The sequence below is a fragment of the Quercus robur genome, chromosome 10 (genome assembly GCF_932294415.1).
Source record: "Quercus robur chromosome 10, dhQueRobu3.1, whole genome shotgun sequence".
Classification (NCBI taxonomy): Eukaryota; Viridiplantae; Streptophyta; class Magnoliopsida; order Fagales; family Fagaceae; genus Quercus; species Quercus robur.
The window spans coordinates 54,764,958-54,789,244 of record NC_065543.1 but is presented as its reverse complement, the minus strand read 5'-3'; the positions used below and the strand labels follow the sequence as shown (position 1 = coordinate 54,789,244).

Here is a 24,287-nt window from a genome sequence, read left to right as displayed (position 1 = left end):
CTTTTGGTGTGATAACATTTTATAAGTATTAAATGTTTGTGGAGTGTGGGAGGTAAAGAACACGATTCAAGTCTCCAATAAAAAGTTTCACATACATATACACTTAGAATCTTAATTGTAATACTATGAGTTAGCAGCCTATGGATTAGCCAAATGGTCTTGTAGCCATTTTTATTTTTGAAGTTTTGGTCTTGGTCATTGCGCTCCTAGTGTTGTAGATGTGATTGTGAAGGAGGCTGGCCTTTTTGTGTAGTTTTCTTTCTTCTTCAATATTCTTTTATTTCATTTAAAAAAAAAAGGTGTTGTGTATGTCCAATAACAAGTGTATGATAATCATTGTCCACATGTAATCAATTATTAAGGCAAAAGTTTAGGTTGTTATAATGCCTTGAAGTATTTTGTTTTGTGCTATAAGTTGAATCAATGTGAGTATTAAAAAACAATTTTTTTAACTAGAAGTATTAAAAGTTCATAATTATTCATTTTTATTTTTATATTTCAAACATGAGCAAGTTCAAACTCATTTTCAAACTAAATAATATGCTTAAACTTTGCTTATTTTCTTATCAAACAAGTTTGAATTGGATCTCAGTGTAAGGTTGGGGGGGAGGGGGGTGTGGGGGGGGGGGGGGGGGGGGGGGAGAGAGAGAGAGAGAGAGAGACTTAGCCAGTTGATGGATTTAAGACTTTTTATAATTTGAGGCATATGGGTGGAATGAGAAAACCAATTTCGTTTGCCTTCCAAAGTGACAACGTACGGTTGAAAGTTTAGATTGTTTCCTTACCCAGATTTATAAATGAGTCGAGTTAAACTAGATTTTGAAACCTATAATTAGTCATTTTATTTTATTTTAAACACGAGCTGAGTTTGAATTCATCATCACACCATATTATATATTCAATATCTCATTGAATAAGGTCAAGCTTGTTCATAAGCTTCTTTATATATAATATATCTATAAACTAAATTATTTTTATCTCTCTAAAAATGTATGCTAATAATTAATAATTATACTATTGTTGTACGGCACCGAGCTCCCAAAGTCCACACTTCCCTTGGGCCCAGATCCGTCTGGGCCCCGGGCCCAAGTCCATACCGGCCCTGGATGCAGGCCCGGTGCCGAGTTTCCAAAGCCCGCACTGTCCTTGGGCCCGGACCCTTCTTGAAACTGCCTTAAGGTAAAAACAGGTTTTGAGCACAATGTTCCCGGAGTTTTTCCGGTTACTCCTTCCCGGAAGAGCGCTTGAGTCATGACCGGGAAGGACACGATATGAACGGGGACGCGAGGTGCCGAACATAATCGGCGCAAGTGGAAACAAGTCCCAAGATCATAAATGCTGCACCGCCCTTCCACCTAAACGGCCACTTTAACCAGATAATACTGGACCCTTAGTAGCACTAACGGTGATTGTAATCATGATCTCCCCACTAACCTTGACTATAAATAGAAGAAAGTTGGGAGAAGAGGGGGTTCAGAAAAATGGAGAGAAAATAGTCAAGGAGAGAGTCTTTCAACTGAATACTGCTTTGAGTCTCTCTGCCGAGAACGACCCGTTGTAGGAAATCCTTAAACCCACTACAAATAAATTGTGAGCCCAAGGGACCTAAGGCCCAGAGTTCCTGTACTTGGTTCTTACAATTGGCGCCCACCGTGGGGCCATCCTACGAAGCTGTGGTTCGAGTGAGACTCAAGCAAGAAGATGTCTGAGGAGCGTTCAAGAGGGCACGTTCCGAGCAATTCCGCAGGATCTTCCCGGGGATCGACGTGGAGGGAGAGAAGGCAGAAGCGGCTGGAGGATAGGGAGCATTCAAGAGGAGAGGAAGGGTCCGGACTGGGAGAAGGATCGGACCAAACGCACCGGACGATTTCAAACGTCTCAGCACATCGGCAACCTGATGATAGAGACCGGGAGCTGGAGCGGTTGCGCAGATTGGTAATGGACTTGGAGCTGGAGGCAAGGGGTCGGCGCCAGGAAAGGTACCACAACCCCCAACATAGGAGGAACCGTGGCGAGGAAGGTTCCAGCCGACCTGTCACGCAACAACGCCGAGACCGATCCCATTCTCAAGAGTCACGTCGTCACCCCCGGGATATTCGTCGTAGACGGGACCGTTCCCGGTCACATGGGTATGATAACCAAGGGTCAGAGTCGCCAGAGGAGCAGCAGCACCACAACGCCGCAATGGATGCCATGAGCAGGGCCTTGCGGATGGCGGCCCGGTCTCCATTCTCGGATGAGATTGAACGGGCACCCATGCCGAACAGATTCGCGCGCCCACCATTCAATTCCTATGAGGGGAGGACAGACCCCGTGGAGCATGTCAGTCATTACATCCACATGATGTCGTTGCATGCGCACAACGACGCATTGATGTGTAAAGTATTCCCTTCCAGTCTCGGCTCTACCGCACTGAGGTGGTTCAATGGGTTGCGGAAAGGTTCTATACACAGCTTCGCCGAACTGATTCAGGAGTTCGGCAGCAGGTTCGTAACATGCAGCCGAGTGCAACAACCGGTCGACGCGTTGCTTTCCATGAAAATGAGGGTCGGGGAAACCCTTCGGAGTTATGCCAGCCGATACTGGGAACTCTACAATGAGATTGGTGGGGGAAACGAGAAGATTGCGGCTAGCACCTTCAGGATGGGGCTCCCCGAGGATTCTGAACTACGGGAGTCGTTGACAAGAAGACCCCCGGAGAACATGAGGCAACTGATGAGACGCATAGAGGAGTACAAACGCTTGGAGGATGACCGGCTGCAAAGCAGGGGGAAAGCTCCTTTTTCGGGGAGATCTCGGCAAAACATCTTGCCGCCAAAGCCGAAAAGGGACTTCAGAATGCAGGAACCAGAGGTGCAGTTCGAAGGGGTTAATGTGTTATTTAAAGAGCCCGTGCACAAGATACTGGAACGGATAAGGAACGAGCCATTCTTCAGATGGCCGAACAAAATGGGGGGCGATCCATCTCGGAGGAACCAAAGCCTGTACTGCACTTATCACAGAGACAAGGGGCACACCACCGAGCAGTGTAGGGCATTGAGAGATCATCTCGGGCAGTTAGTGAAGGCAGGGCACCTGAAAGAGTTCGTAGCAGATTCCGCTGACCGGGATACCGAGCAGGGCGTCCCACAGAGAAGGAATCCCCCCCCACCACCCCGGGGAGTGATCAACGTCATTCATGCCGCACCGAGAGGGACAGCAGCGGCGAAGATGGTGATGACAATGGCTTGCGCGGGGGGAGAATCATCCAAGAAACAAAAGAGAGTTGGACGACCGGACATCTCGTTCGGAGAAGATGATTTCGAAGGAACCATCCAACCTCACGACGACGCTTTGGTGGTCACAGCCCGGATAGGCGGGTTCTTGGTGAAGAGGGTGATGATTGATCAGGGTAGCGGGGCTGACGTCATGTACCCGGATCTCTTCGAAGGGCTCGGGTTAAAAACCCAGGATTTGGCGACGTATAACACGCCATTGGTCTCGTTTGACGGGAGAATTGTGATTCCCGAGGGGCAAATCTCACTCCCAGTGGACATGGAGGGCAAGGAAGTTGTAGTTACGTTCATAGTAGTCCGATCGTTCGCACCCTACACCGCGATCCTGGGGAGGCCGTGGATTCACGCCATGGGGGCTGTTCCGTCCACCCTTCACGTAAAAGTAAAATTTCCTACTGAGTACGGGGTTGCAGAGGTAAGGGGGAGTCAGAAGGTGGCGAAGCAATGCCTCGTAGCCGCGGTCCAGTGGGAAAAAGAACAGCTCGGCCAAGCTGAGCACGCCGAGAAGGAGACAGCATAGCAATTACAGATACCCCAGGAAAAGGGGGCGGACGTTGCCGAGGAGGTGCTGAAGGTAAGAATTCTCCCAGATAGTGACAAATTCTTCCAGATAGGTACAAGCATGGGTGACCGGGAAAGGGTAGAGGTGTTGTTGTTCCTGTTGCAGAGCATAGATGTCTTCGCATGGAACCCGTATGAAGTTCCCGGCGTAGACCCCGAGTTCATTGTTCACAAACTCAATGTGGACCCATCATTTCCTCCGAAAAAGCAGAAGCCGAGAAGAGCATCAAAGGAGCACGTCGATGCAGTAAACCTGGAGGTCCAGCGACTGAAAGAAGCCGGGGTCATAAAAGAAATATTCTTCCCAAGATGGCTAGCAAACACTGTCGTAGTAAAGAAGAAGAGCGGTAAATGGAGAGTCTGTGTGGACTTCACCGATTTAAACAGAGCATGTCCCAAGGATCCGTTCCCAATGCCCAAGATTGATCAGTTGGTGGATGCAACGTACGGGCACCCGAGAATGAGTTTCCTGGACGCCTTTCAAGGGTATCACCAGATTGCCTTAGCACCCGAGGACCGAGAGAAGACAGCATTTATATCCCCGAACGCGAACTATCACTATGAGGTCATGCCGTTTGGATTGAAGAATGCCGGGGCCACTTACCAACGTATGATGACAAGGATGTTCCGGGACAAAATTGGCTGCACGGTTGAAGTTTATATCGACGACATGGTAATAAAGAGCAGAAAAGAGTCGCAGCATATTGAAGACCTTCGGGGAATATTCGAGATACTACGACGACACGGGCTGCGCCTCAATGCCGAAAAGTGCACTTTCGGCGTGGGGGCTGGCAAGTTCCTAGGCTATCTGATCTCCACTCGGGGAATAGAGGCTAACCCCGATCAAATAGAGGCAATCAATCGCCTAAAACCCCCGAGCAACCCTAAGGAGGTGCAGGTACTCACCGGGATGTTGGCCGCCCTGAACCGGTTCATCTCCAAATTTGCCGATCGCTGCCGGCCATTCTATCAACTTTTGAAGAAGTGGAAGGGGTTTCAGTGGGACGAGAGCTGCGATGAAGCTTTTCGAGAACTAAAGGAGTATTTGGCAAAGGCGCCGAGGTTGACGGCCCCAGAGCCCGGGGAGGATCTGTTTATGTACCTTGTAGTAACCAATCATGCCGTAAGCGCTGTATTACTAAGGGACCGGGGAGTGCAAATACCGGTGTATTACGTAAGCAAAACTTTGGTCGATGCCGAGACAAGGTACCTGCCGCTTGAAAAGTTGGTTTTGGCCTTGGTACACGCCACGAGGAAGTTGCCACACTACTTCCAGGCACACACAGTGTTCGTCCTCACCGAGTATCCATTACAGTCACTGTTGAAGAGGTCCGATTTCACAGGACGGATTGCTAAATGGGGAACTCGGTTGGGATCGTTCGACATAAGATACCGACCTAGAAGCTCGGTGAAAGGGCAGATTCTCGCTGATTTCATCGCGGAATTTACACCTAAGAACGAAGGCCAGGTAATCTGTAGTGCGGAGATTCGCCCATGGAGGTTATTTGTGGACGGCGCAGCAAACGCTATGGGGGCCGGGGCCGGTATTGTCATAATCACCCCTGAGGGTATGCGACTGGAACATTCCTTCAGATTGGGGTTCAAAGCCTCGAACAACGAAGCCGAATATGAGGCCTTGTTGGCCGGACTGAGGGCAGTATTGCATCTGGGCGCCAGGGACGTGGAAGTCTACTCGGACTCTCGGCTGGTTGTACATCAGATCACTGGTGACTTCGAGGCTCGGGATCCCCGGATGAAAGCTTATCTGAGTACGGCAAAGCAGATTATCGGTCGGTTTGGAACGGTAAAAATATCCCAGGTAGCCCGGTCGCAAAACAAGCATGCTGACTCTCTTGCCACTTTAGCCTCATCGGCTACCGAGGACACACCAAGGCTTATCACGATTGAACTGGTAAGGGAACCGAGCATCTGTGTGAAGACTGCCCTCGACCAAGCTGGAGTAGGGGTTGCGCAAGTGGCGGTGCCCGGATCATGCTGGATGAATCCAATCATAGACTTTCTTTCCGAAGATAAAGTTCCAGAGGATGAGGCCGAGGCCAATAAGATTCGACGAATGGCTCCCAGGTATTGGTTGTCTTCGGACCGAAAGTTGTACAGAAGGTCCTTCGCTGGCCCTTACCTCTTGTGCCTGCATCCTGAAAAAATCCAGGAACTTCTAACCGAGCTGCATGAAGGAGTATGCGGCGGGCATGCCGGGGGACGATCTTTAGCACACAGAGCAATGACGCAGGGGTTTTGGTGGCCACAGATGCAGAAGGACGCCGCCGAATATGTTCGAAGTTGCGAACAATGTCAAAGGCACGCCCCAATGATCCATCAGCCTGCCGGACATCTAAACCCTGTCAGCAGTCCGTGGCCATTTGCACAATGGGGGCTCGACATCCTCGGGCCATTCCCCCGAGCAACGGGGAACCGCCGTTTTGTTCTGGTGGCCGTAGATTACTTCACAAAGTGGGCTGAAGCTGAAGCCTTAGCCAATATCCGGGATACGGACGTGAAAAAATTTGTGTGGAAAAACATAGTTACAAGGTTTGGGGTGCCGAATTCCCTAGTGACAGACAACGGGCTACAGTTCGACAGCAACGCTTTTCGGACATTTTGCAGCGAGCTCGGCATCAAGAACAAGTATTCGACCCCGGCATACCCCCAGAGCAACGGCCAAGCTGAAGCAGTGAACAAGACTATTTTGAACGGGCTCAAGAGAAGGTTGGATGGAGCGAAAGGAAGGTGGGCAGAAGAGCTACCCAGTGTTTTGTGGGCCTACCGAACGACCCCCAGGAGATCCACGGGGGAAACCCCATTTTCTCTGGCATACGGAGCAGAAGCGGTAATACCAACCGAGGTGAGCTTGTGCAGCGCGCGGGTTGCCGGGTTCGACCCCATGCAGAACGCCGACCTTATGATGGAGCAGTTGGATTGGCTAGGAGAATGCAGGGAGGCCGCGACCGTACGTCTTGCCGAGTATCAACAGAAGCTGGCGCAAAGGTACAACCGAAATGTGAGGACCAGGGAATTCAGCGCTGGGGAATTGGTGTTAAGAAGGGTAGTAGGGAACATGCGGGACGTGGCTGCAGGGAAACTTGCTCAAAGTTGGGAGGGACCATACAGAGTCACAGCCATCGCAGGGGCAGGAGCTTACTACTTGGAGGACCTGGACGAGAGGCCGCTCCCCCGACCATGGAACGCCAACAACCTGAAGAAATTCTACGCGTAACCCTCGATGTAAGTCAAACTTGTATTCTGTGAAGATTAAGAGTATGATGAACCTTTTTGTCATTGCTGTTTTTGAACCAGTAACGCGCATTAAGAGAATCGCCGAGCATGTGAAAACCTTACAAACAAAATCCTAAGGACAGAAACCTGACACTCGGCTCGATCAATATCGCCGAGCAGGTGAAAACCTTACAAACAAAATCCTAAGGACAGAAACCTGACACTCGGCTCGATCAATATCGCCGAGCAGGTGAAAACCTTACGAACAAAATCCTAAGGACAGAAACCTGACACTCGGCTCGATCAATATCGCCGAGCAGGTGAAAACCTTACGAACAAGATCCTAAGGACAGAAACCTGACACTCGGCTCGATCAATATCGCCGAGCAGGTGAAAACCTTACGAACAAGATCCTAAGAACAGAAACCTGACTCTCGGCTATATCAATATCGCCGAGCATGTGAAAATCTGACGAATAAATCTTAAGGGCATACACCTGACCCTCGGCCCAGTCAAAATCACCGAGCATGTGTGAAACTTGCGAATTAAATATACGAAACTAGTTCCCGGTTAAAATCGAATACTCGGACAAACGAAGACCTTGAAAGCAAATGCTCGGATAACGAAAACTCCATTCTCGGTCAAACCAAAACCTAATAAAAACCTATGCCTTTTTACAAAAATTAAGTCCAAATAGCGCTCTCAAAACTACAGGCTCTCCGGGGTATCATTCTGTCAAACGGCCATAGCACGGGTATAATTCAAGCAAAGCGCAAACGGAAGTAATTTCACTCAACAAATTGAAACAGGAAAAGGGAACGGACTACCAATTAAACAAGTAAAAACAAATTGTTCAATCACCACATCCCGGTGACATGGGCAAAATAAAACCAATAAAATAGTGCAACGGTTCGGTTACCACATCCCGGTGACATAGGCAAATAAAAAATGAAATAAAAAGGAAATAAAGTCAACTAAGGGGTTGAGTCGGCGGGGGCACTTCCTGCTGGACGGTCAGGGTGAGAGGCTGGGCCTCGTCAAGAAGTTCCTGCACGGTAGGTATGCTCGTCGCCTCCAGTTCCTCGGGCTCAGCATGGGAGTCGATTTGTTCAACCAACTCCCTCATACTAGCCGTCTCCTCCTCGTCAAGAGCGGCCGGGGCATCTTGGCCGGCAGGTTCAGGGTTCGGGAATGGGACTTGGCTGGGGTCCCTCAGCGGTGAATCCTCAGGAACTCCCAGTGCCTGAAGAGCAGCAAACCATCCGGCCTCAAAACCCATACGCCGAGCCCCAGTAACCACCGGCTCTGCAGAGTTCTCGGCATCTGCGAAACCTACATCGTACCACTTCTGCTCCGCGGCCACCAAGCCGGCCCTGAGATCGGCTATCTCATCAGCATGAGAAGTATTGAGGCTGAGGGCTTCGGCCAGCTTAAGTTCTGTCTCATTTTGCTGGGCCAGGAGTTCGGCACACCTTTTTTCAGCCGATGCTCGGAACTTCTCCGCGGCTGCAGCCTTCCTCTCGGCAGAATCAGCAGTCTTCGCCTTTTCCTTAGCAGTTTTCATTGCTGCCTCCCGCGCCTCCTTCTCACGCTCATTCTCCTCATCAAGCTCCCGAGCCCGGGCAGCCACGATATGAGCCAGTTGAGCGGCCTAGCAAGCACGGGGGTTAACAAGGAAATCCGGGGAAATCTATATATATATATATACGAAAGTGAAGAGATAAAAGAATTACCGCAATGGCGTGCCACTCTAACCGGCGCCCCACAGACTCCTCGGACCCATCCTCGAAAGCATGCACGTCCTCGGGGAGTTGAAGAGCTCCAGCCAAAGTATGGGCGATACGTCCGCCCTCGCCCTTATCCCACATCCGGATGGAGGCGGTTGAGGGCAATGGCTTGCCGTCCAAAAGGAACTTAGGCTCCCAAGCTGGAGCCACTTGGGAGGAAGACGCGCCCCCCGTGCCAGCCTCGGTTGGCGGCTCGCGGATAACGATCCCGCCGGTTGGACGGGGAGGAGTCTGAACTACGGCGTCCCCCGGACCCGTGGAATGTTGCTCGGTAACTTTCTGTTTCTTCCGGGCACGTCCGGACTGCGAGGGGGGAGGAGGTTGAGAAACTGGACCCCGACCCTGAGTAGGCGGGGGCTGGTTGGTCGGCCGGGCACCAGGCACGAACCTGTCTAGGGTCATTGCTCTCCTTGCCACCATTCTTACTCCGGGCTGGATCGCTTCAGCTAGCAGGTTAGCCGCGTCTGTCACTTGCTGATGGTTCTCGGCAGGTCGATCCTCGGGATGGGGCTGCTCTTGGGCTTGGTCCCCTTGTTGTAAGGCTTCGTGAGCTCTCTCTCTAAGGCGCCGGGATACCTGTTCCGCGGAGTCGTCTCGTAGGGGGGCTAGTTCATCCGCGGTAGTGAACCGCCGACCAAATTCCCTCGCTTCCCCGGTCGTAAGCTTCGGCGGCAAGAAGTTCACGTACCGGACGTCTATGTACGATAGCAGGGGGCTGTCTACTATCAACGCCTGCTTGAAAGGCTGCCAGGTAGAGTAGACCGGTTCCACGCCGAGGATCAGGTGGGAGGCCCGGAGTTGCCCGTCCCAATGCACAAAGATCTCGGAACGAAGGACGAAGTTTAGGTCCCTGACGTGGACTGCTCTGAGATCCTGAGCAAAAACTTTGCCGTCTGCGAAAGAACAGATGACGCGTTAGCCTTTAACAAACAAATTTTTTTTTACTCAAACAACTATAAGAAGGGGAGGGTACGAACCCACTTCACGGCGTGTGAGAGGACAAGGGATATCCCCGGCAAACCAATTGCCGCGCACCCTGACGAACTCCCCGGCGGAGTTCCTGTTCGAATCGGGTAGGCAAGATATCAGCCGTACCCGAGCATCCCTCGTCTTTAAATAATAATTTGTGGACTTGCTCCCACAGAGGCTGTACATTTGGTTAATATCATGTTGGTCTAATTGTAAGTTAAAGGTTCGGTTCAATTGGCTAACACAACTAACTACCCGGTAAAAATTGGGGGGAAGCTGGTCGGGGCACAACCCATAGTAGATGAGTGTGTTTATCAGGAGGGGATCTACCGGGAACCTAACCCCACCTTCTAAGATGGACATCAAAGGAAAGAAGGCTGTACCCTGCCCTCGGTGGAATTCCATATCACTCTCGTGACAGTAGGCCACGTCCACGTCACTGGGAATGCTAAATTTACTCCTAAAGGTGGCCAACGCAGCCGGGGTATCTAGGAGGTAAGAATAACCCATCTATAAAGCCTAAAACTATAAGAATAAACTCAAAAAAGCAAAGCTGAAGGAAAAGGAAGGGGAAGGAAGACTTACTGTGGGTTCTAAGGAGGAAAAGAGCGCTGAGCGAGCAAGCACACAGAACTATGGTCGGCAGAGAGTAAATGCTAAAGATCAGAGGCGAAGGAAAAATGGAATGATGTGTGGAGAAGGACTATTTATAGAGCCAAAAGAAACGGGGGGAGAGGAAACGCTTTATCAAGCAATAAATGGGCACAGCCTACGAGCGACCCAACGAATGCCAAGCGTAACTGACGTGCGCGCCGCTTCGGTTTGCGAACCGTCAGGCAATAATGATGACTGAGCCTGGCGCCGCGAAACGGCGCGTCTTTTGAGATGAATGTTAATTAGAAGTGACAGCCAGAAGCCCAAGGCTAGAAGACTCCTGGGATCAAAAGGCTCTAAACAGCACCTTGATTCTCCTCGGCAACCGAGTATGAATCAAGGGGGGGCTATTGTACGGCACCGAGCTCCCAAAGTCCACACTTCCCTTGGGCCCAGATCCGTCTGGGCCCCGGGCCCAAGTCCATACCGGCCCTGGATGCAGGCCCGGTGCCGAGTTTCCAAAGCCCGCACTGTCCTTGGGCCCGGACCCTTCTTGAAACTGCCTTAAGGTAAAAACAGGTTTTGAGCACAATGTTCCCGGAGTTTTTCCGGTTACTCCTTCCCGGAAGAGCGCTTGAGTCATGACCGGGAAGGACACGATATGAACGGGGACGCGAGGTGCCGAACATAATCGGCGCAAGTGGAAACAAGTCCCAAGATCATAAATGCTGCACCGCCCTTCCACCTAAACGGCCACTTTAACCAGATAATACTGGACCCTTAGTAGCACTAACGGTGATTGTAATCATGATCTCCCCACTAACCTTGACTATAAATAGAAGAAAGTTGGGAGAAGAGGGGGTTCAGAAAAATGGAGAGAAAATAGTCAAGGAGAGAGCCTTTCAACTGAATACTGCTTTGAGTCTCTCTGCCGAGAACGACCCGTTGTAGGAAATCCTTAAACCCACTACAAATAAATTGTGAGCCCAAGGGACCTAAGGCCCAGAGTTCCTGTACTTGGTTCTTACAATTGTATATAAAATATTTCATTTGTAACCTATAAAAATTAAAATCAACAATCTTGTATTTTTAAAAATTATGTATTGTTTTCTCTACAAAGTGAATTATTTATATTGTTTTGTGGGTTAATTTTAGATAGTAGCTTACTGAACTTTAGGCCTATCAACTTATCAACTCATGTTCAATAGGGGAGTTGAGCCCTCTACTAACTCCCATATTTTAGATAATAGAGGTTAGCGGTGCATAAGAGCATCCACAGCAGTGGAGTTAAAAATTTAGCTTTTTAACTCCACCAAAAGTTACTTTATCTATTTTACCTACATACATGCTGCAGCAGTGGATCTATTTTAGCTTTTAACACAATAAAATAATATAAATATTACAATAAAATAATATATCCACTACAATAAACAACAATCACAACCACCTGCAACTGCCACCGTTACCGCCACCGCAACCACATGATAGCAAATAATCGTCTAATGTTAACAAGTAATTTTTTTAACCCCAAATTATACTCAAACATTTTTTTTTTTTTACTAAAACAATTTCTCAATTATCATGATAGCCTATTATCGTCTCAATTGTCCGAAAGCAATCTTAGAACAATGTGAACTATGAAATGGAGGAACTTTATAAGGAAACATATAAAATAGAACACATTTTATAGCAGGAACAATGTAGTCCATAGATTTACTCACATACATAACTCAAACTAAATTACAATAAAACTCACACACTTGCACAAGTTCCTATGACTCATGCTTCTCAACATACAAAAAAGAAAGTTCCTACGACTTGCCTTGCAATTGCCTTAAATGTTCAATAAGGTCCGACTAGAGTTGAAAATGAATTTCTCGGTCTTTATGCGTCTATGCCTATCAATGTATGACAAAAATTCATCACTTTGTTCACGTAACACTTGCAAAGGAGGATTATCCACTCCATCATTTTGTTCATAATCCAAATCTACCACTTCATTATCTTCCCGCTCATCTTCCTGCTCACTTTCAGCAATCATGTTATGGAGAATTATGCACGCTTTCATAATCTTTTGGAGTGTTTCAAGATGGAAAAATCGTGCAGGTCCACGGACAATTGCAAAACGTGCTTGAAGCACTCCAAATGCACGCTCAACATCCTTCCTACACGCCTCTTGGGCTGCTGCAAATAATTTATACTTCTGTCCTTGTGGAGCTGGGATTGTTTTCACAAATGTTGCCCACTTTGGATATATGCCATCAGCAAGGTAATATCTCATTGTGTAGTCATGACCATTAATTGAGTAATGTACTGCAGGAGCACGTCCTTCAGCAAGTTCATTAAATACATGAGATCGCTCTAACACATTAATATCATTATTTGACCCAGGTAACCCAAAAAATGCATGCCATATCTAAAGATCATATGATGCTACTGTCTCCAAAATAATAGTAGGCTCATGAATATGACCACAATATTGATCTTTCCATGCAGATGGACAATTTTTTCACTTTCAATGCATGCAATCAATTGAACCTAATATACCTGGAAAACCTCGATGTTCACCGTGAGTTAACAATCTAGCAATGTCTTCATTATTTGACTTTCTCAAGTATTCCTCAGAGAAAACATCAATTACCATAATAACAAATTTTTTCAAACTTTCTAATGCAGTAGTTTCTCCAATCCACACATATTCATCTATCAAATCACCTGATACTCCATACGCAAGCATTCTAAGTGCAGTAGTTATCTTTTGTAACGAAGATAAACCAAGTTTTTTGACACTATTTCTTTTTTAGATAAAGTAAGAGTCATGAGCTTCTACCTTAGATTGAATACGGAGAAAAAAAGAACACTTCATCCGAAATCTCCTACGAAATAAAGCGGGTGGATATATTGGTGTGAGAGCAAAATAATCAAGAAAAAACCTCTCATGGCCTACCAAATGATTGTGTCAGATAGAACGACGACGTTTAGGTTGTGATGTTTCCATAACAAGTTCTTCGATTATCTCATCTTCATCTGAGTCATCAAGAAGGAACTTGCGAAACAAATAGTGATTAATGGATGCAACTTTCAAGACAATTGGAAATCAATTATTACTATAGATGCATCATTAAAATCAAGTGACATAAGCCACAACAAAATGAATACAACCAATTCATGCACAAGTCACAACACAAACACATACATCTAAAAAAAAACAACTTGGAAATACTATGAATGCTCATTGTTCATAGATTTATTCTAAGACCTGTCATCTCAAAACCAAGCATATGATACTAGGAATGTTCAATGAATAGAAATAATTGGATCAAAGACACTCATAATGGCTGTAACAGCAAGATATATAATAGACACTCATAGTGGCTATAACTCATAGTGGCTGTAACACTTATAGTGGATCAAATAATAGTTTCATTGGATCAAAGAATTATATCAATACCTATCACAAGACCGAATGGAACTTAACAAAAGATAAAAAAGATTGCTCTTCAAAGTCTTTATTAGATTGCACTTCAAGTCACAACACAAATATATACATCTAGTTTAAGATTAAAGTCAAGTGACATAAGCCACTACAAAATACATAAAATTCTAAGCTACATCCAAAATACAATCAAACTCATTAATTACGTGAACTTCGTATTGCCATGATTTCCTCTTGGAGTTGTTCATAAAAAGTTTTTGTGTTCTGGTCAAGCCACTTGTATCTATCATCATGATTCTCTCCTCCTTTAACCTTTCTATCATTTCAAATTTTTTCTTCTCAGTCATGATTCTTTCCTTTTCAATCTTAAGTTTTTCTTCCGTGCTTTCATTCTCAATCGCAATATTTTCCCTCTCAATAAACATTTTTTCCTCTTCCAACTGAGTTACATCCTCAATCAATTTCAATTTCTTGGTCAAATATTCTCCTACATCTTTTCCAGTGGCTTTGTTCTTTCGGATGGCCTTTTCGGCCTTCCTACCAATAGGTTTCTCAAAATTGGAAGTGTCACCAAGTCCGGACCCACAATCCCCTTCACCAATAGATATTGACTCCGGAGTTGGAGGAACAGATGATCTCAATCTAGCATTGTTAGGATCGGCAAACTTTGGTTGGTCTTTTAACATGAGCTAACAATGGTCAAGAATAAAGGGTTTCTTGTGCTTCTCTAAATACAAGGCCTTTGTATTGGTAATCTAAAAAAATTTAAAATAAATATAACATGATTAATATCTTCAAACTATTTGTGAATGGACATGTTAACACTATTGCAATATAATTTATACCTTATCTTCTTCGGTTATATCACTTTGATGAAGTGCGTTAACTTGAGTCATACATCCGGCAAACTTATTTGTCTTTTCACTAATCACTCCCCAACAACTTAGCAAGGAGATAACAGTACATGTGGTACTGGATGTATTGTACTGCATGAAGTATTCCCAAATTTTTTGACGAAATGTATTTTGTGTTTGTTCATTACTTTTTATGGCATCAACACTAGTATTGAGCCATGCTGGTACTAGGAGTTTATCTTCCTCTACACTAAAGTTAGAGCCCCGTTTTCCTTTTGTAGAAGAGGCATTCTCAACTTGAGGTGGAGAATCGGAAACTGACACAGAAGTATTTTGAGACATTCCCAAAAATTGTGAGTTAATTTCTATATCCCCGTTCATGATACCCGTGATAAATGTTAGGTCTCTACGTAACTCTGTGTCCCTACGTGACTCCATAAACTTCCCTGCACATAGAAAATTCCCAAACTAACATTTATATCAAAACTTAAAACACTTAGAATTATAACAATAGTACATGATTTTGCATAAATACTTAATTTGACATGTAGCTTAATCTCATTAAAATGACCACAAGAAATCCTTTTTGTGTGCTTCTCTTTGTGGTTTTGTGCAACACAACAAATTACAAAGACAACAAAAAATGTAAACTTCCCTGCACAAATTACAGAGACCACAAGAAGTTCTATTACAAGAAAACCACACAACAAATTCCTGCAAACAGAAAATTCCCAATACATTCCAATTCAAATACATTCTGTCCATTCAAATGTTATACCCAGCAAAAACAGCAAAAAAAATCCCATAGTGCCAAATCAAAAATCACATACATCACACAGTTCAACATCATTGCAAACAATCCTACATAATGCCAACTGCTAACACACCATATCACATAGCTATATTTTTCACATAACACCAAGTGTATACAAAAGGTTTTTTTAATTTTGCCGACAACACACCATTTTTCACCACAAAATAACACCATAACATTGCATGATGACACAAACCCAAAAAAATTATGCCAAAATAACGAACACCCAAATGAAAAAATTCACTAATTCATAAAAATAAAAAATAAATAAAAAATAAAAAAGATGAAAAAATTCACTACAAAATGACACAGACAACTGACTTGAAGTGGATCGGCTGGGACGACGTGGGTCTGAGGCGATCTGAGAGAGATGGGCGGCTGGGACGGTGTCAGTCTGAGGCGATCAGCGGCTAGTGGGTCTGAGGCGATCGGCGGCTAGGATGGCTGGTGGGTCGAGCTTCGGTGGGAGTTGAGAGACCGGAGTTGAGAGAGATGGGCGGCTTGGGATGACGTGGGTCTAAGAGCTTAAGCTTGAGAGCTTGAGTTTCAAATGAGATGGTGGGTCAGCTGGCGACGGTAAACAGAGAGGTGAGAGTTTGAGAGAGTGAGCTTGAGAGATGAGAGCTTAAGCTTGAGTTTTAGGTGAGATGGTGGGGAGGGCCGGCCATGGATTGAGAGATGGTGAGAGTGAGCTTGAGAGTTTCAGAGAGGTGAGAGCTTGAGAGATGAGAGCTTAAGAGAAATTTCAGATGGGAGCTTGAGAGTGACATTGAGAGAGAGCACAGTGAGATGAGAATAAAAGAAATGAAAAAAATAAACAAAGTAGTGTTATTTTAATCCGGGATGAATAAAAAATTAATTTTTTTTTAGATGTCTGCTACAGTGCACATCTATAAATAGATGTGCACTGTAGCAATTCAGCTAAAAATTATAAGAATGCCTCCACTGCTGTATGGCTATTTTTGGTATTTTGGTAGAGCTAAAATAGCATTATAGCTATTTAGTTCCACTACTGCAAATGCTCTAAGAGTCACTCAAAAGCTCCTGCTCACAAAAAAAAAAAAAAAAAAAAAAAAAAAAAAAAAAAAAAAAAACCTTCAACTAAAATAATTCTATCATAATTATGATAAATTATATTCACCATACAAAATACTTGGGAAAAATGAAAGAGGTAGAGAGAGAGCCCTACTTGTGTTACATAGAATTGTACAAGATCTCCTTTTTAAATTTAATGCTTAGGGCAGAAGTATAGATGTCATTGGTGATGCATCATTGCATCATACTAATACTTGGCTTATGACTGGGTTTTATAATAAAATATATATAATATATACACACACACTAGCCTCTAAGCACATGCGTGCTTAGAGGCACTTCTATTTTTTTAGGTAAAAGTTAATAATTTGCATGTATTATAATTTAGAAATATATATTTTTAAAAAAATAAATAAAAAGATAAACTTTAGAGATAAGCAGTAATTGTAATTTCTTTTTTGAACATGAAGAAAAAAAAAATTTTAGGAATTTTCTTTTTAAATTCATAATGGAATTTGTTATTTGACATTTATGATCCTATTTCTAAATGAAGTTATTCTTCATTAATGAGGATATTTTTGAACCACATAAAAGTCCAGTTGAAAGAGGGAAATCCTCTTTACATACATACATATATATATACACACACACTCATTAGCCTTTGAGCATGCGCTCACACGCATGCTCAAAGGCTCTTCTATTTTTTGGGTAAAGGTTAATTTAGAGTATTTATTATAATTTGGGATTACTACATTTTCCAATCATAGAAAAAACCTAAGGATGTGATGAGTATTATGTGTGGTGAAATAATTCATCACACCCCTATGTCTTTTTGTGATTGGAAAATTTAGTTATCCCAAATTATAAGAAATGCTCTAAATTAACTCTTACCCAAAAAATAGAAGAGCCTCTGAGCACACACTCATAGTATAGATGTTGTAGATATAACATTTCTCTAAAAAAAAAAAAAAAAAGTGGATGGCAAGGGAATGAATGTAGGGTTTTAACTTTTTAACGTGAGTTTCTAAAATTAAAAAAAAAATAATAATAATAATAACAACGTGGGTTTATAAAAAAAAATATATTTTTGGCCAATTAATTAAAAAAATAAAGAAAGAGAAAAGTTTAAAAGTGAAGTTTGCTTATGAATAAGTGGGTTAGTAGGAGAGTGATCCTATTTTATAGGCAATATTTTAGTGGGAGTTAAAGATGTATTTTTACTTTTTTTTTTTTATTTTTTTTATTTTTTTATTTTATACAAGATAGAATTCTACTCTAACCTAATCTAAGTGTATATGTGTGTGAAACTCTCTCCTGGAAACTTGAACCCCGGCCCTTACCCCTCACACTCCACAAGCACTTATACTTGTGGAGTAACTATCGCACAAAGGGTGTGTGGTGGTATGTATTTTTACTTTATTATCCTTTAATTTTTTTTTCTTTACTTAAATCTAGGGAAATAGGGGTATTTTGAAAAAAAAAAAAAAAAAAAAAACTAGTCAAAACAGGGGAAGCCCCTTAAATAGTAGTATTAGTAGTGTGTGTATATATATCTCTTTTCTTAGAAAGTTATAATAAATCATAGGTATGTCTAAAATTGAATTTTAGATAATGATCATAGTTTTTGGTTGTTAGATTTTTAAAGGGATATCAACATTGAGTTTTTTTTTTTTTTTTTTTTGGGTATTACAACAATCTAGTTTAATTTGCAACCAATTTTAAATAAAATGGTGCTAAAACCTCTCTTTTTTTCTTAAATTTGTAGGGGAAATAATCCCTTAAGAACCTGTTAAATTTGAAGAACATCGTAACTTAGCATTAAAATTAAATATTGTCAAAATGCCTTTCAATTTTCATATATAAATTGAATCTACTTTTTCAAGGAAAAAAAAAATGCAATCAAGGAAAATTGAAGCTATTGCAAATGAATATACTATATTTTGCATTGCAACATTTTTTCTTCTTCTTAACATTACAAAAATTTTATATCTTATCACTTAGATGTCCCCGAAAGAACAACATTGCAACCAATCTTGTTGTATTACTACTTTTGTGGTATTGTCACCTAACCCTTTTTGCCGAATGATCAAAATGCCCTCACGGATCATGAATGATTATCAAAAAAAAGTTTATAACATGAGTTATTTAAAAAAGTGAATCACAGTTTTAAAATGAAGTAGTGAATCTATTTGTACATACTAATGAATTAAAAAAAAAAAAGTGTTTTGAATAAATCACAGCTTCAAAATTGTTTTGAAAAAAGTTTCATAAAATAGTTTATTAATAAATACTTTAAGGGCATACGTTAGTAAAACCACACACATATATATTGAAATATTTTGTTAGTATAAAAAAATAGAACAAACAAATGAGTAATGACTAGGAATTATGTTTTTACTTTCAAAAAAGTCTAAAGGCATTTTTTTTGTTTTTTCAATTGGTAAGTCGACAACTAGTTCAAGTGGTAAGCTGTAACAATATCACAATAAATTAAGTTTTTAAAACTTTTGTGCCACTTGAAAAAAAGAAAAACAAACTTACCACTTGTAAGCGTTTGATTATGGGGTGCAATTTGCCAGAGATATGGGAATTTAGGAGTTTATTCTAGAGGATGATTATTTGACTATCTCTAACTCTTTGGCAGAGCGTAGTCTTGCGCCCATCTTAGTGGCTCCTATCTTATATGGCATAGTTTCAAGATTTTATTAAAAAATAACTATAAAACCCAAACTATATTATTAGTTAGACAAGGTTTGAAACAAATTTCATTTCTAACAAATCGAGTCCAGAGGACTCGATTTTGCTCTGAGAAAATCGAGTGTGAGACACTCAATTTCCAAGTGAGTATGGAAATTGAGTGTAAGACACTCGATTTCTAAGTGCAAATTCACTGGACAAAATCGAGTGCAGAGAACTCGAATTGTTAGAAACCAAATATGTTTGAAACGTTGCCTAACTAATAATATAGATTGGATTTTATAGTTATTTTTTAATAAAAACCCATAGTTTCATGACTTTTCGTCCTTGCATAAGGTTCGAGGTGTTGAGATCTCCCATGTTATTAGACAATGCAATAGACTTGCTTGTCTGTTAGCAAAACTTGCTTTTGACATTGATGATTTTTCTACTTGGATTAAAGGGAATCCTTGTTTTCTTGAAGAAGCTCGTCCATGATGTAATTTCTATTCCTTAATTAATAAGGTTTATAGTTTCCTATAAAATAAAAAAACTGTGATAAATTTGAGCCCCAATTGTTACTACAAATAATTTACAAATTGATGTAAACAATGAATATAATTGGAAGATTTTAAGAACATAATAAATGATGAATTTCAACCTTTTTTTTTTTTGTGATTAGTGTCATGTCCCAAGGACATTTATATTTCCCATAAAAGTTGTGTCAAAATTTTTCTAAAATAGTTTATTAACAATTGTTCTAAGAACACTCGTTAACATAACTCATATTTTATAAATACAATAGTATTTCAAATTTTATATTGTCTGCTTCATGATAATTTTCCCAAAATACCAATTACTTTTTTTTTTTAGTTTAAGGAAGAATTGAATCCAAATCTTTTTTATATTGTCTTTTTTTTTTTGGGTGAGAGTGTTATATTGTCTATTTTATATTTTAAGCATCCACATTTGTGGCATGAAATTGTTAAAATACTATTTTTGGCACCACAATATACAAACAGTATGCTACATTTGGCGGTGGTATAGGTAAAACATTTAACTTTTTAGCTATAGGGTAGCTCAAATAGTAAAGTAACATAATATAATTTATGTGGTTATAGTGGTAGTTGTGGTTGTGGTTTTGGGTGTTGTTTATTATAACGGATATATTATTTTATTATATTATTTTAATGTGTTAAATATTAAAATAAAATTATTAATGATAAATATTTTGTAAAATTAAACAATAAAATAAATAAAGTAGTTTGATACAAGAAATAGCTAAAAAGGGCAAGTGTTATTTACTTAAAAAAATACTAATTAAATAAGGAAGGTCAAAGATTAGCAAGAAAAAAGGAATAGTATAAAAAGCGCGAAAAGTTTGGGAATCATTTCATTTCCTCACTGTTGCCTGCGCCCATAACCACCCATTTCCCATTTACCTCGCTCTCTTACTATTTCTCACTCTCTTTCTCAAAATCAAATAACTCCAAGAGTTTCATACACACATTTTTAGAGAGAAAGAAAGAAAGAACCAAAGAAAAAGAGAAATGGAAAAAGATTCTCTGAAAGCTGGCACTGGCAGAGCTATGATCCCGAGCTTTCTTTACTCTTCGTCGTCTTCTTCTTTGTCCAAAAGACTCTTTGATTTGGACACTCTCACTCGCTCCACTAACCTTGATCATCATCATGATCATGGATCATCATCATCATCACCGTCCATTTCATCATTATCGTCGACGAAGACGACGACGACAAGGAGCTTCGTGATCCCGGCGCCGAATGAGAAGGTCCGGATGTACTCGCCGGAATTCTACGCCGCTTGTACCGCCGGCGGAATCCTCAGCTGCGGTCTCACTCACACCGCCGTCACTCCTCTCGATCTCGTCAAGTGCAACATGCAGGTCTGCTCCTCTCTCTCTCTCTCTCTCTCTTTCTCTCTCATTCCTAGCTAGTCGATCGCTTTCATTTCCTTTATTTTTAGAATCTTTATAAAAATAAGTGCTTAGTAGAATATGTAACCGTAAAGTTTGATCGCGAACGCGAACCGTTAAGCCGAACAATTTTAGCTCTCTCTATCATGCTTTCGTTTATCATACAATCATTACACGCAACGACTTTAACAGTTTACAAGTATATATGGTCATTATACTCTTTTTTACGTGAATAATGAAATGCTGAGTCATTCATATTTAAGAGACTAAAGTTGAATCGAGCTCATATTTTTTAAGGGGAAAAAAAATGCAAGTAAGAAATGGACGGAAAATAATAATGAATAGAAGATAAGCTAATGGACTAAATTATTAATATTTTAAAAATTGAAAGGTCCAAAATCAAACGTTTTAAAATTGAGAGACCAAAAATTGCAATTTATTCGATATGAAATTTTTATGAATGATGATATTGATTGATTGAAATGGGCGCACTCATGATGAATACGAAAGTGATGGGAAATTGCAAAAGCGAATTTTTTGTATTTGGAAATTGGAATTGATGTTTTTTGTGAGCTTGAAATGGTTTTGATTTGTCAATAGTAATATATGTAATGGTTGTTTAAGTATTTTGGTTGGTGGATTGAAAATTATGCGTTGAACCCATCAAGGTTTGCAGAGAATTTGTTTTCCTCTCAACTTTGAAAGTGTGGCTCTTTGTCCCGTTCAACTTTCAAAAAGTGGCTGGCTAAGGCCATGGCTCTTTGCTGTTTGTGGGGTCAGTGGGGTTGAATTGTCCAGTTTATGTGTTTCTTTATTCATAATATTTGGTACATTTTTAAAAAAATGGCAACACACTCTACTTGAAATGATACATATAGGAAATAGTGGATCCCAATTAGTTGCAAAGGATGATTCATAAGTTAGAATTAAGGCTTACTTGACTTGGTTGAGTGTGTGTGTGTGTGTCCACAATTCTCATTGGACGAATTGAATTAAGATTGATGTTTTCAAGGTTTGCAGATTGACCCGGCAAAATATAAGAGCATCTCATCTGGATTTGGAGTGTTGTTCAGGGATCAGGGAGTTAAAGGTTTCTTTAAGGGTTGGGTGCCCACTATGCTTGGTTACAGTATGCAGGGTGCCTGCAAATTTGGATTTTATGAGTTCTTTAAGAAGTACTACTCAGACATTGCTGGGCCTGAGTTTGCAGCCAAGTACAAAACCTTGATCTATCTTGCTGGTTCAGCATCTGCTGAATTTATAGCTGATATTGCCCTCTGCCCCATGGAGGCTGTGAAAGTTCGTGTCCAAACTCAGCCTGGGTTTGCCAGGGGTTTGTCTGATGGATTTCCCAAGTTTGTCAAGTCTGAAGGAACCCTCGGGTATGACACTTGTAGCAAAAAAACAAAAGGCATTGTTATGTAGTAACTATTACCCTTTTTTGTAGTTCTAATTTGATTGATGTTTTTGAATTTTCAGATTGTACAAAGGACTTGTTCCTCTATGGGGACGTCAGATTCCATGTAAGTTGAAGCATTTCCATCAGCTCATGTTACTTGTCTTTTGGTGATATACTTGGTATTTCACTAGTTCTTACTTATTATCTATCAGCTCAGGATTGAAAGAGAGCTTTTATTTTCCGAGTCTTTAGACATTCTGAAATTTAAATATGAAAACAAAACTTTGATGCTCTGTGCAACTACATAATCCAATATTTGGTGCTATGATTTGATTAAAATTTTTCTAGTTATCTGGTTTAAGAAACATTTATGGCTGTTTATGTACTAAACATTTGCCGTTAACCAATTTATGTGCCTGTGATGCATGGACAATGAGGCAATTGAGGCATGATTATTGTGTGAAAGGTGTCCAGCTGTACTGCTGTAGAAGATTGAGTTTTTATTTTTCATTTTTTCTTTGGCTATATTAATCTACACTTACGTAATTGGTTAATTGTAGGAAGAATTGAATCTTCTTAATTCCTTTTGTTAGGTGGTTTTTGATCAAAATGGGTGTATTCTGCAGATACCATGATGAAATTTGCATCCTTTGAAACTATTGTGGAGATGCTGTACAAGTATGCCATCCCAACCCCAAAAGACCAGTGCAGCAAAACTTTGCAGCTTGGGGTGAGCTTTGCTGGTGGATATGTGGCTGGTGTATTTTGTGCCATTGTTTCGCATCCCGCTGACAACCTGGTGTCTTTCCTTAACAATGCCAAGGGTGCAACTGTTAGAGATGTGCGTGAATTCTTTGCATAGTACTTCATGGACTCACACACCAATATATATAATCTTCATTCTCCTATGCTCACTTTCTTTATTGTATTTGTCTATTGCAGGCCGTGCAAAAGCTAGGGTGGTGGGGTCTTTTCACCCGTGGCCTTCCTCTCCGTATAGTCATGATTGGAACCCTCACCGGAGCCCAGTGGGGAATTTATGATGCTTTCAAAGTTTTTGTTGGGCTGTAAGTTTCTTCTCTCTTCGTATCCATAGATTAATTTTTTATTTGCTTGGCAACATTCCTTATGGTCTCTAATATGCCTGAATAGTTCATACGTAGGAAGTTCACTATTTATGTTTGTACAATCATGACACTTACTGTTCTTACAGGCCAACTACTGGCGGCGTTAGTCCCCCTCCTGCTCCTGCTGCCACTGTTCTTGCAACGGCGTGAATTTAGCTGATGGTCAATAGACACAAATGTTAAGAAAGGCATTTTATCTTTCTTTTTGACGGATTAAATAATATTAGGGTTGCTGATGCCTGCTATGAAGGCATTTTTTTTCTTGGTGGGAATTGTACTCTATTCTAGAAGCGGATTTTGTTTGCGTTCTTCATGTTCTCACTGCCTCGTTTGATTCTTGAGGGGATGGTTTTGATTACATCCTCCAACCCAAAAATATCCATTTGGTTTTTGGTAATTTTAGGGATAAATTTCCCCTTAGAGGTGTAGCCCATATCTAGCAGCTTACTGCAGATTATTTGCAATGCTACTCTATTTTTGATCAAATGAACAGTCTTTATGAGCGCACTTGCATACCACTTGTTTGACTAGGGACTTGGTAAGCCAAAGGGTTCAACAGTAGTTCCCCTGTAACAGAACTGATATCTTCATT

The 24,287-nt window shown here is 41.7% G+C and overlaps 2 protein-coding genes across 2 annotated transcripts; one reads left to right on the top strand and one right to left on the bottom strand.

The window, feature by feature from the left end:
* Positions 1–12,254: 12,254 nt before the first annotated feature.
* Positions 12,255–13,157, bottom strand: LOC126704365 (uncharacterized). Its single transcript, XM_050403350.1, has 2 exons — positions 12,968–13,157; positions 12,255–12,781 (listed from the first exon to the last, which is right to left on the bottom strand). Exons 1-2 carry the CDS (start codon positions 13,155–13,157, stop codon positions 12,255–12,257), a joined length of 717 nt encoding a protein of 238 aa, XP_050259307.1.
* A 7,476-nt stretch (positions 13,158–20,633) lies between these two features.
* On the top strand, positions 20,634–24,213 carry LOC126701980 (mitochondrial phosphate carrier protein 3, mitochondrial-like). The gene is made up of 6 exons (XM_050400510.1): positions 20,634–21,139; positions 22,190–22,551; positions 22,649–22,692; positions 23,195–23,409; positions 23,511–23,635; positions 23,782–24,213. Exons 1-6 carry the CDS (start codon positions 20,786–20,788, stop codon positions 23,843–23,845), a joined length of 1,164 nt encoding a protein of 387 aa, XP_050256467.1. The 5' UTR covers positions 20,634–20,785; the 3' UTR covers positions 23,846–24,213.
* The last annotated feature ends 74 nt before the right edge of the window (positions 24,214–24,287 follow it).

Excerpts from the sequence above, each read along its gene's own strand:
- LOC126704365 (XM_050403350.1), bottom strand. The coding sequence starts at position 13,157 with ATGCTTGCGTATGGAGTATCAGGTGATTTGATAGATGAATATGTGTGG. Across the intron at positions 12,782-12,967 it reads TGAACATCGAGGTTTTCCAG|AGCGATCTCATGTATTTAAT; the intron begins GTATATTAGGTT and ends TTAATGTGTTAG.
- LOC126701980 (XM_050400510.1), top strand. The coding sequence starts at position 20,786 with ATGGAAAAAGATTCTCTGAAAGCTGGCACTGGCAGAGCTATGATCCCG. Across the intron at positions 21,140-22,189 it reads TCGTCAAGTGCAACATGCAG|ATTGACCCGGCAAAATATAA; the intron begins GTCTGCTCCTCT and ends CAAGGTTTGCAG. Across the intron at positions 22,693-23,194 it reads ATGGGGACGTCAGATTCCAT|ATACCATGATGAAATTTGCA; the intron begins GTAAGTTGAAGC and ends TGTATTCTGCAG.